At 34.6% G+C, this 13,161-nt stretch overlaps 1 protein-coding gene across 2 annotated transcripts in view; it reads right to left on the reverse strand.

Annotated features, from left to right (window-relative positions):
* Positions 1–1,691: 1,691 nt before the first annotated feature.
* Positions 1,692–13,161, reverse strand: part of IFT57 (intraflagellar transport 57) — a 91,231-nt gene continuing 79,761 nt past the window's right edge. Inside the window, exons 7-11 of one of the 2 annotated variants that reach the window (XM_043998821.1) lie at positions 11,952–12,023; positions 11,247–11,378; positions 5,447–5,509; positions 3,156–3,222; positions 1,692–2,055 (exon numbers count right to left, since the gene is read on the reverse strand). In XM_043998821.1, coding sequence (XP_043854756.1) covers positions 1,877–2,055; positions 3,156–3,222; positions 5,447–5,509; positions 11,247–11,378; positions 11,952–12,023 — 513 coding nt within the window. In that variant the 3' untranslated portion in view covers positions 1,692–1,876. The remainder of the gene's footprint in view (positions 2,056–3,155; positions 3,223–5,446; positions 5,510–11,246; positions 11,379–11,951; positions 12,024–13,161) is intronic. The other variant, XM_043998822.1, reaches the window with a different exon arrangement.

A 13,161-nucleotide genomic window follows, 5' to 3' on the forward strand; every position in this document is an offset into this window, starting at 1 on the left:
CCTCAGAATATTTCAAAGTCTTCAAAAAGAGATCCATAATAAAGTTAGAGTTTGGCCTTTCCACCCAGAAAAAACTATGTGGATGAAAAGTGGCTATTGTTCAGATTAAGAGATTTTTCTAAAACACAGGTCTGATCATGCATCTTCCTCCTCAATAAACTCCAGTGGCTCTGTACTGTCTCCAGGATCAAAATGTTCTGTTTGGCATTCAAAGCCTTTCATAATCTAGCCCCCTCCTACCTCTTCAGTCCTCTTACAACTTACTTCCTGGCACATACATCTTCAATCCAGTGACACTGTCCTCCTAGCTATGCCATGAACAAGACCCTCCATTTCTCTGTTATTTCTCTGGCTGTCCCCTCATGCCTGGAATACTCTTCCTCTATTGCTCTGACTACTGACCTCTCAAGCTTCCTTTAAGTCCCAATAAAATCTTACCTCCTACAGGAAGCCTTCCCCAACCCCTCTTAATTCCAGTGCCTCCCCACTCGTTTCCTATTTATTCTGTATATTGCTTGCCTTGCATATATTTGTTTTCATGCTGTTTCCCCCATTAGATTGTAAGCTCATCGAGGTCAGGGACTGGCTTTTGGCTCTTTTTGTATCCCCAGAATTTAGCACAGTGTCTGGTACATAGCAAAGGCTTAATAAATATTTTTGAATATGTAGTAATGTAGTTGAACATGTAACATATAGCACTTGTCTCTCTATATAATATATCTAACATATATACATGCATATACATGTGTGTATAAATATTGATAGAAATTGAAAATAGGCAATGGGTTGTGCCCAGAATTAAATAATAATAATAATAATAATAATAATAATAATAATAATAACAACACCTACCTTCAGGGGTATTATGAGAATAACATTTGTAAAACACCTTGAACTATTATTATAGTGAAGGAATAATATTAATATAATAATGTTATGGTAGTCTCTAAAGGATTAAAGTTGAAGATCACTAAAAGGGCAATGGAGAGGTGTATGGCTGGCTCTAGAAGGTGGCAGATTGGTCATATAAATGGAGGAAAATCAATGGACTGTGCTCTCCAGTGGTATACTTTTGATCAAGAGAATGCAAGGAAGGTTCTCCTGCAGCAAATTTTTATGATGGGGGCCAAGGGTCACACAGGATAGGTGGATTGCCTTGCAAGGAATTCTCAAGTCATGAAATCACAGATACATTGTAGTATCTGATTACATTTTATATTATTTTTGTATACTACATAATATTGTATATCTCCATAATCAGAGTTTAAGTTCCTTGTAGTCAGAGATAGATTTTATTTGGTTTTACATCCCTTCTCCTCAATCCCAACACAGTGTTTTATTTTTGTTTGTTCTGGGTTTTTTTTTTGTGTGTGTGTGGATGGGGCAATGAGGGTTAAGTGACTTGCCCAAGGTCACACAGCTAATAAGTGTCAAGTATTTGAGGTCATATTTGAAATTAGGTCCTCCTGAATCCAGGGCTGGTGCTTTATCCACTGTGCCACCTAGCTGCCCCCACACAGTGTTTTACATGCTACATACAGGTCTTTAGGAAATTTTAATTTAACTTGTTACTTCCATTCCTTGTTAAAATCTTATGAGAAAGGGGCCAAACCAACCATATTTCCACAGCTCTAGCATATGTAATGAGAAACAAAGACAAGCCCACTAGTAAAAATTTCTAATTACTTTATTAAAATTATATTCCATTTCAAAGTCTTTAAATCATCAAATTCACCATTACACAATGTAGCGAATATATATAAAAGAATAAGGCATCTTACACATGCTGATGCAGTGAGGTATAATAATTATTTTTTAAATTAAGCAATAATTGTACTTAAGAAAAAATAGAGCAGAGAACAAAGTACAATAAATTTTAATAAGAACCTATTGCAGATTCTGGAATGATTGTTGCATGCATATCCCTAGTCATATTTGACTTCTCCTTTAGTTTTGACTGCAGTAATGTGTGTTCCACTACACCAATTCTAATGTCCATTTGGACTGTTTCTTGCTTCAGTTTGGTTAAGCTCTGTTTAATCTTTACCAAAGGAGCTGTAAAACAAAAATAACATGGAATAAAACTATACTTTTGGGGTGCTGGTCTACTATTGGGTTTGCATAATAACAATTTCTTTAATCTTTGCCTTGTTAAAAAAAAAGAGAGATTAAAAAATATAGACAACAACTCACTGTTGTCTACTCAGTTTTGCTGTAGTGTTTTGGATAACTGTGACATTTTCCAAATCAGAAAAGACCTTACTTTTGATGTGTGGTGTCTGATCCTTTTTTTCTTTTCTAGGGAACAGGCTGCTAAAAGGGTGAGGATGAAGAAATAGGACTTTATGTGCCCCTTTTGAATTATCATGCATGTAGGTGGGTAGAGAGTAGATGGAGAAAGCAGTGAAGGTCAGTGACCTTCTATGTTAGGGCAGCAAGGTGGCTATGGTGTGGTGCAACATGGGAAATAGAAGGCCTCATTTGGGAGAGCTTTGGGCAATCTTAGGAAAATTGAAATATGTGTATCAACATACATATGCATGTATGTACGTGTACTGTATACACACGGTATACACGCTACATACATGCGCATGTATGTACACACTTGTATATATGTAGATATGTGTGCATGTATGTATATATGCGTGTATGTGTGTGTGTATATATATGTGTATACACACACACACTGATTTTGGGGGAATGTTTCCTCATGTCCTTTCATGTCTATTGCAGGAAGAAGAGCAACATAAGATCATTCTCACTACTACTTTTGTGTTCATTTCTACAAAGAACCAATAATCTTCTGGCTGTACCTAGAATAAAAATCTATTTTTTTTTATCATATGGTACTATTTTGTTTAATAAACTGCTTATTTATATACTTTTTGCTCTCTTTGACTTCATTAAAAAGACTAGAATAAAAAACCAAAATGAGTCAGCCAAGAAGTTACTAGTGAACTGTAATCAGGAAAATAATGCTTTGAAAATTAGAAATCTTTTATATTATGTAATTCATCTCCAACAAGTTAAACAAATAGTTCATGTAAAAATTATAATCATTATCTTAGTAACATTTTACTAACTTTATTTTTTATTCAGTAATCATTCATCTCTTTCATTGCCATATTTTTTCCTCAAAATGAGAATATACTTACCACCATCAGTCATGCTGCTGCCCTTTTCTTCCATTTCCTGTTTTACCTTTTCTAATTCTTCTGTAATCTTAAATTGAAGGGAAAAAAGGTTTTCATGAACTCTGTATCTTTAATGACCATTTAAATATTCTGAATGCTTATGGTAGGAAGAAAAAACTGAGTATTAAAAATGAGTATTCTGGTCATGATTTCAGTAATAAAAAAGAACTATGCATATACTCAATGTGGTCCACCTATTTCAGGGTATCCTGCATGAGAGTGGTAAGAGACCAAGCCCCAAGTCACTTTTGGGCTCTTTCCCATCGTACAATCTTGGACTTGTCTAATGCCTCTTTACTATCAATCAATGGTACTTCTCCCTACTCCCCTATCTCACCTGAGATGATTTGATATCAGGCCCTGCCACACAAAGAAAGCAGGACTCTAGTCTATCCCTTATATAAGTTCCACCATCCTCATGGCCGAAACATTGGTGCCACTTTCCACCTAAGGGCAACACATTCTATGGCATCCCTTCCCTTGTATGAGCTGCTTCTGGTGGTATACGCTGACCAACCTGCTTTTCTGACCTGTTTCCTGACTCCTCAGTTCTTGCAGCTTCCTCAGACCCTCACAGAAAATCCCCTGGACATAACCATCCTCTTACCCCGTACTGTGCAGTCCCCATTTGATTCACTCCCTTCCCCCCACATATTTAGTAGTGCCACTAAAGGACAGGACACACAGTTTCAAAGCTTTTTCATCTTCAAAGAATTTTATATTAGCATTAAAATTCATTAAATTAGTTTCTCATTCACTTTTCCAGGCTACAAGATAGTAGAGCAAATCTATTAAAATTGTTTTCAGAACCAGGCATTCAAGATGTGCAATTATCTCATGACATATGCATATCCCATTATGCTATTCCCTAATAATCAGTTATTAATTAAAACAGTATAAACACCTAAGGAGATTTAGGATTGCTAAAAGCTTCATATTTATCTTTTCAGTGTTGATATTTTGTGAGAGAAAAGATGTTTCTTTTTCCCTTAGTTTGTTACTATGGGGGGAAAAACTTTACATACATTGCAGCAAAATGTTAAAATGCAAAGCTTAGCAAAACATTGCCTGCTAAAACAAATACTGTTTAGAATTCTGTAATATTAAAATGAAAAAATATTTTTTCAAGCTGTATCTCATTGCAAGTCCTTATCTGCAAGCCTACATCTGGACTACATTATTTCTGTGTATTATTAGCAGTAACATAAACTTCTATTAGAAAATGTGGCCAATTACGTATTTGTTAATTATGAAAAATGTTTGATATGATCTAGCCATAATTATTGCAATTTAATAGGTCTTATTTTGTCATAGTTTAGGATAAATAAAATACTCCCAAGGTGTATAATACCCATTCAAATAAAGCAAGTTAATTTTTTCAGACAACTATAAGTTCCAATTAGGAAAACTACCTCTTCTAGAGAACTAAATGATTCCCTGGAATCTTTAAATTGTTGATTTCCCTAATATATCCAAGTACTTTGTTTCCACAGAATGTTTTATTTGCTTGAGTGCACCACAGAATTAGATTCACAGTATTTCTAATGTTATATATTAAAGTACTTTAAAATCATTAGCAAGTTTTTCCTCATTTCTCCTGAGGCAGGATTAATCCTATTAAGAAGTATAGTTTATGAAATATCACTGGATTGAGAATAAAGAAAATGCAGGGTTTAGTTCCAAGATGGTCATTGATCTTGGTTAATTTAAATTTTCTGTGCTTCTAGTTTTTCACTAAAAAATGGGAAACAGAAGCAAGAACCTCCTCACTTCCAAGAACGTAAGAATGAATTAAACAATAGGTGTGAATGGCATAAAACACTCAGAAGCAAGTTATTATATTATTATCTCTTCTCTCTACTTTATGGATGGTGAAACAGATAAAAATTGGTTAAATGAAAACCCCCAATTCACAGACCATTACTTACATGGTATAGAATCCTAGACCAGTGTTCTACTTTTTACGCTGTACATTTTTTCTAATTCTGATGTAGTAGATTATGATTTACGCAATTAGAGATTCTATCATATGATGAGCAACAATTTTCAATTAGGAAATTAAAGGTTTTTGTCCTATAGAAGATTATTAAATGTCACAGGACATTTGTATAATGAAATATGGCTGCAGAGAACATTAACCAATGCAGAAGGCAAGAATTTATGCCCATGGCATGGCTTTCACACAACCAAACACAGCACTGAAAAGCCCAGGTAAGTGTAGGATCAGTATGGCAGAAGTGCCATCTATGTACCTCAGAAAGAATTCTAGTTCTTTCAGTTACTCCTCCATTTCCCTGCTGGTATCTTTCCCTTGCCTGAAAAAGAAAACATTTAATTTAGTCACACGTCCAAAATAGAAGCACAAGATGACTTAAATATGGCCACTTTGCAGTTGCCATTTCTACATATCATTATATGACAAAAGCCTCCTTTTTTGGGGCAAATGTTTGTGAAAGTAACAATTAAGTACAGCTATTTTACATGGCTAATGAACATCATTATGTCCATTAGACATATATCTGATCTACAGTACTATAAAATGATAACATTATCTTTATTTTGGGATTTTGACTGTATAGCTTGCAAAATCATTGTTCAATGTAAAAATCATCTTCTGTAATTCTTAAGCAGTATGGGAAAATGGTTTGTGTTCATTCTGATCTGCACAGAAAGCAGGGAGAGCTAGCTCTAAAAATCAATTAAAATAGACCATGATGCTCAGCAATTTACCAGATATAACTAAGAGTATGACTATAATCAATTTGTATATAGTTTCAGGGAAGAAATGTTAAGAAAATAGCTAATATTAATGCTTGACAGTTATAGAATGGTTTTAGGATGATTTCAAAGCATTTTTACAGAAATAACAATACATAAAAGTATATAACATGGTTAATCAGGTAATAGGAACATGGAAATTATCTAAAGTGAAAAAGTACTATCTACTTTGTCTTATGTGGGGAACTCCTGAAGACAACCCAACGTGGCTTTGTTTTTTTCCTATTTAACAAGGTTCTTTACCTTGTCTTCCTTCTCTACTTTTAGTGGGTACAGGTACCTGCTAAAGTTCAAAATATGCCTTTTATTTATCTATCTATCCATTCATTTACCATCATTCTACCCTAGTTTTTCAGCAAAGCAGAGAGATAAGCCCCATGTTGAACCTTGTAACCCCAACTTTTAGAAGAATTGATGCTATAAAATTCTGCCAATCTTTTTAAAAGTACAGGACTTTAAAATAATTCTGATTTAATTAACTGACATATGTGTCTTAGATTTGTTTTGTTTAATCTTTTTTTTTTTTAGTTGTGTATGACTCTTTGTGACCCCTTTTGGGATTTTCTTTGCAAAGATACTGAAGTGGCTTGCCATTTCATTCTCTAGTGCATTTTACCGATGAGAAAACTGAGGTAAACAGGGTTAAGTGACTTGCTCAGGGTCACAAAGCTAAGTGTCTTGGGACTGGGTTTGAAATCAGGTCTTCCTAACTCCAGGCCCAGCATTCTATCCACAGTGCCACCTAGTTATCCTGTGCCACCTGGCAGGGCCTTGGATTTTAGGCTTGTTTTAAGCCATTTAGTTTGTTGTTGTAAGGTATTATGGTAAAAACTGTCATCTTCCCTTTCTTCAACACTTCTTCAGTGGCTCTAAGATCTCACTGGTATAGATAATTCAACTCACTGAGGGGAGATTCAAACATCTCCATGCCTTCGAATTCTTCCCAATCTTGGTCCATTGTTTTCAGTAAACCTGTTATACAGTGTATACCCAATGTCTTTGATGACTTGTTTTTGTTTTATATTTCTTGGATACTAATATATCTGTCACTTGTTACATAACTAACCCATTTTCTTTTCTAGTGATACAAATCCTTGACAATGACTATTACACTTTACTCTGGGCCATATGTCTCTCCTAAGACTTTTTTTTTGTGACTGTCAAAGCACTACTGAATCATAGTGAACTTGTGGTTCATTAAAACCCTCAGATCTTTTTCATACAAAGTGCTATCTAAGCTAAACCTATATTTATGAAGTAGGTATTTTGAATACAAGTGTAGGCGCTATTAAATTTCATCTAATAAGATTTTTATCTAATTGTCCTAATTTCTTGAGTGCTATTTAGTTCCTGATTCTATGATACAATGCACTAGTGATTTCTCCCACTTTGTGTCTTCTGAAAACATAAAAACATGTTATCTATGCTTTCATTTAAGGCACTGATAAAAATGTTGAAAAGCACAGGCATTCCAAAGAAGTTGTCACCAATCTAATACTTTTTGAGTTTAGTCATTCAGTTAAGTTCTGACTCATCTCCCCAAGGAGAGTATGACAGACTTTGTTGAATGCTTTGCTAAAACCTAGGTAAACTATATCTATATCTAGCATTTCCCTGATCTACCAGAATAGAAACTCTATCAAAAAAGGAAATAACAGTAGTCTACCATGAACTGTTCTGGATAAAGCCATGTTGTCTTTTCTTTCTAAATGCTTACAAACCATTTCTTTAATAATAAATTCTAGAATCTTAGCCAGGAAATCAGTCAAACTTTCTGGCTGGAAGTTAGTAGATTTCACTTTTAAGATAACAAGGACAATTATCAGTCTTTCTCCAGCCCTGTGGCATCTTTTCCTACTCTCAAAAGTCATTCAAAGGTCACTGATAGAGGCTCATCAATCACATCCTCTAATTCTTTCAGTAACCAATCATCTAGCCCTGGTGACTTGAACTTAACCAATGGCAGTCAGATGCTCCTATTCTCTCATCTTTGATTTCGACTCTATTAACTCTTTTATTTTGTAATGCTCAGTCCAAATATTTTCTTTGGCAGAAAAAAAACAGAAACAAAGTATAAGTTGAATAGTTCTATTTTCTCCTTTTAACCCGTTATCTTATTCATGTTAGGAAGTAGTTTTACCCCTTCTTTGATCCCCCTTTTTCTACTAATATAACTAAAAAGGCTTTTTTGTTGTTCTTAACATCCACTACTAACCTGGGCTCATTCTGAGCTTTAGCATTTCTGTCACTATTTTTCAAGACATACTATTTTAATATATTCATCCTCCATTAATTTCCTTGATTCAGTCTTTTATTCAGGTCTTTTAAAAATCTAAATTAGTTGACAAATCCCCTCAGTCTTCACTTTGGTTTCTTTATATGGATAATTCCTTTTTTTCTTTATTGTAATTGTTTTTATGTCTTTAGAATTTTATTCTTAAGAGAATTCTATTCTTTCCATCCTTTAGAGGACTTATTTACCCTATAGAATTTTAGGCCAATTTTAGGTTTTACTATCCACTTTTGAACCTTGAGATCCAGTTTCTCTGAAGTTGAGATGTATGTCAGATGATGTCCAGCTTTCCTATTTTTTTCCAACACAATTTATAAGATGGAATTTTCACTTCCCCATAAGGTCCTATCATTTCTATTTCAAAAGCAGTTTCTTTTTATTGGTCAAAATCAATGACAAAATAGCTCCCCCTGTTTTCTCCATCTTTTGAAGAATGAAATTATCATTGTTAATTCAAGAATTTACGAGATGCTCTGATTTGAAGAGAGAAAGCTTTAGCAGATGACCAGATAATTTTAGTCCCCACTTACAGTTTAAAGTCTTCTGAATCAGATTTGCAAGACTCCAGGCAAGAATATTTTTACCAGCCCTTACTAGGTGCCCTCCATCTCTGGCCAAGAGCCTACTGTTTCTGTACTTTAAGACATGGTCCAGAAATCCAAATCCTGTTCTCACATACTATCTTCTTACTCAGCTGTTCACTTTGCAAATCTGTTTTCCTTTCCAAAATTCCTCCCTTCAATTGGCAGCAATGATAAAAACACCACCTGTGCCCCAAAGGTTTCCAAATTTTTGCCCAGAACTTTATAATTCCTAGCAAAGCTTACTTAGTTCCTTATGGAGGTATCATCTGTCCTCTTCTGAATTACCAGAAATAGGTAGTGATTGTCAGGTTAAAAAACCTCTCAGTTATAAGAATGTGAAAATGTGACATGTTGCAGAAAACTACCCTGCCTGTTCCCTGCTTATGTTTCCTTCAAGGATGCTTTCAATATATACAAAGACCAGTCTCAGAAAGATTTTATAGAGAGGAAAAGAGTAGATATATGATTCAGTAGTTGTAGATATTTTCTTAGTTGCCTTTTCTGGGTAATGATATTGCTTGTGATTTTTTCCCATTCTTTCAGGCTCTTCTCTTCTTTGGGATAACTTGAAAACTGATCTGAGTACTTCAAAAATCGTGTCATCAGCAGGATAAATTTCTTTTGCATTTCTTTATTTAGCAAACTCTGGTCATTCTTCCTTCCTTTATCTTTGTAAGTACATTCTTGCTTCCTCTTCTTATACTGGGTAGTAAGATGGTAAAGTCTTTGCAAATGCAATGGTTCTGTTATCAATTAGACTAGACTGAGTCTTTGCTTGCTTTAGAAATGCTGGCATATGTTCCATTTCACATCTCTTTCCTGTCTTTTCAATTTCATTTATAAATGATATGATCTGGCTTAGCAGGGTCTCATTCCAAGATCACTCTAGAAGCTCATTTTCCCTTCAAATACTTTTCACTGTCCTGTGAGCTGTCAGACTGGCCATAATATTTTGCAATATTTTACAGGTGGGTTTATACTCTAAAGCAGTGGTGTTAAACTCAACTAGAAATGGGGGCCACTCACCATACATAAAGGTCCCTGAGGGCTGCATATCAATTTCAAGAACCACACATTAATATTACATGTGTTTGATCATATTTTTGTTTGATAAATATTTACCAATTATATTCTCATCTGATTCAGGCTACTCTTGGGGGTGTTATGGGCTATATGTGGCCAGCAGGCTGCCTATTTGATACCTCTGCTCTAAACTAATATTGCCTTTGGATGTCTTATATTTCTGCTTGACAAGAAGATCAGGTGTCTGTTAGCTGAGGGAGTTCCTATGTTGTCTTTTTTTCATGTTCCACTGGTAACCATCTTATGTTGCTTAAACTTCTCTGTAAAATTTTAATACTAGTCAAAGTCTTCTGTCATCCTCTTCTATAAAGCTTTGTAAATGATCTGATATTATAAATTGTCTTTGGCTGCTATGTCTCCCTCTGTTGAGGAAAGCACATGCTTGCTAGCCAAGGTATTCCAAGCATTTTTTGATTTCCTCTTTGTGATGACTGTTTTGCATGGTTAAACTTTTCTAAGAAATGGTGACAATATTGTCTAAGAAATCATGATAATTAGTTTCGTCTACTCCCTTTTTTTCCCTCTTTGAGCCAACAGTTTATTAAATAGGGTGGATTGTAGTTGCTCTAATTATGCACACTTATCTTCTCATCTTTATCATTTCTTATCATTTACTATTAAATTTCCTCTATATAGTTGATGATTTGATTACACCAAAACAGCCAATTCTTTGGTCATGAGGTGTTTCTCATCTATTAAGAGTTAATTTAATTGTTTTATGACATTGTTTGGCACTGTACATAGTTGGGGCTTAAAAATATATGATGAATTGAACTGAATGAAATGATGCATTGATAGGAGCCTTCTGAATTATTTGTAAGCCTTTGACTTCTTTCATATCTTGATTCCTAAATATATTTCCCAATATAACTTTTGCCATTTTCTACTAAGCACTGACTTAATGTTGCTATCGCCAAATATTAAAGCGAAACATGGAAATTCATTTTATCCTTTTTCCTCCCATTCACAAGTTAATGAAAGAATCAAAACCTGAATGAGAGTTCCCTGTCTTAAAGTTTGCTGCTCTAGATCATATTCCTCACCAATATGAACCTAGATCTCTATTTCACATTGATATTACTTCAAGGACTTCCATCTTGAAGATGAGTCTTTAAAAAGGAAATTAGAAGCCTAGCATTTATACCTGACAAATGGGGATAATTAGGTCTGTGGTCTACTTAGCTTTCAGAATTACCAAGAGAATGAATGTGTTGCTGTTGTAAAGAACTTCAAATTTCTCAAGAGAAAGGTGTTAAGCTAATGCCAAGGAATAGGATCATTAACCAGAACTCTTGATAGTCATTCTTAAGTTACCTCACTCAGCTGGGCTTGAGCAGCACGATACTCTTGAACCAAGTGCTCAAGCTGATTGTTGATGTATTTTTCTCGGCTGCTGATCTTTTCCAGGGTCCTACTGATCTCATTATGGAGTTTGTCCAAAAATCCCTAGAAATTTCATGGGATTTTCAATAAGAAAGAGAATTCACAAAAATCTTTTTCAGAAATCCAATTGAAGCATAATCCTGTTCATCACTGCTCAACTGCTCTAAAGACATATATGAAAAACATTTCTGAAATTTTTAGGTATGAAAAGTTTAGTAAAGATATTTTAGGCATACTTTGCAGGTTGTGAAGAAGCACCTATGTTTATGTATAAGTCAACACATTTTTCTATCACAATGTATGTCATAAACGTGTATGTGTAGTATTAACCTTTTACAGAGTTCCAATGGAAATATACAGAATGAATATGCCCAAACTGGGGCTTAAAGAGAGATCCCTCAGTGGAGGGGTGAATTTCCATCCCCAGAGTTCCTACGGTTCTTTTATTTATCATCTCCTGCCTTTCTGGCCAACAGTGTCACCCTGATAATAACACAAAGTTAGCTTTTCTTACATACTATTCAGCTAGATGAACTCCCCATAGAATGGAGTTGTATCTTTTGTTGATTAGGTTACATCACAATGAGGATTTTTGTAGGAAAGGAAATATTTGCTGACTGACAGTAATGTACTTACCTTTGTCTCTTTTAAAGCAGATTCAATTTCACCTTTGTGTTGATGCATTTGGTCAACATGGATTCTCCAGTCCTAGAAACAAAAACACATGAAGGCATCGAGTTTAGCAATGGCATACTGAAGAAATACTTTAAAAAAATAAAGAGATATATACCGTATTCCCCCCTTTTTGGTTTTGGTCTTTAGTTGTTGTTATGTGGTGCTATGCTATATGTTAATTACTGTACTTAGAATATTTCATGCCAGAAATGGTCCCATTTCAGGCAAAAAAGTTCCTAAATATAGTTTACAATCAGATTGTAAAGCAATATATGTAAAGCATTTTAGGATAAAAGGTTCTAAATAAATGTAAATGATTTTATGTGTTCACAGAGTGATGTCTGACAATTTGAATATAAATTACAATTGCACTGCTGGTGGTTAATATTTATGAATATCCATCAACATAAAAAATATTATGCAGGAAAAGAAATAATTATTTAAGCAATTAGAATCATGTTGCCAGAAGTCTCTTTGGACCAAATATCATATATCAAAAGATTATGTATCCCTTGGGATTAATACTGAACCCTTGTTTGTAATAAGATATTCAAGTCAACTTTTCTTATGAAGGAAGTTCCTGAATATTGCTATAATTCTTTTTTCTTTTCCAGCTGACACAGTTTATTGAATTATATGTATGAGATGTATGTACAAGGGCAACTAGGTGGTGCAGTGGATAGAGTGTCAAGCCTAGAGTCATCTTTCTGGGTTCAAATCTAGTCTCAGACACATATTTCTTGTGTGATTCTGGATAAGTCACTTAACCCTGTTTGCCTCAATTCCTAATCTATAAAATGAGCTGGAGAAGGAACTGGTAAATCACTCTAGTATCTTTGCCAAGAGAACCCCAAATGGGTTCATAAGGATTTAGACGCAACTTAAAGCAACTGAACAACAACAGAGATAAAATAAACCATGGATGGTACTTCTAGATTTCTAGATTTCCTTAACCCTGCTTGACTGATGTTTGTTGAAATCTACACTGACACTTTAGTTATATTAATCTAGTATCTTAAAAATCATAGGTTTAGAATCGAAAAGGGACCTTAGAAATTATCTAGTATGACCTATTCATCTTAAAGATCAGGAAATCGAGGCCAGAGGAGCAAAGGACTTGCCCAAGGCCAAACAGACGGTGACTAGCGAAGCTGGGACCTGAATAGGTCCT

Source organism: Dromiciops gliroides, chromosome 3 (assembly GCF_019393635.1).
Source record: "Dromiciops gliroides isolate mDroGli1 chromosome 3, mDroGli1.pri, whole genome shotgun sequence".
Lineage (NCBI taxonomy): Eukaryota > Metazoa > Chordata > Mammalia > Microbiotheria > Microbiotheriidae > Dromiciops > Dromiciops gliroides.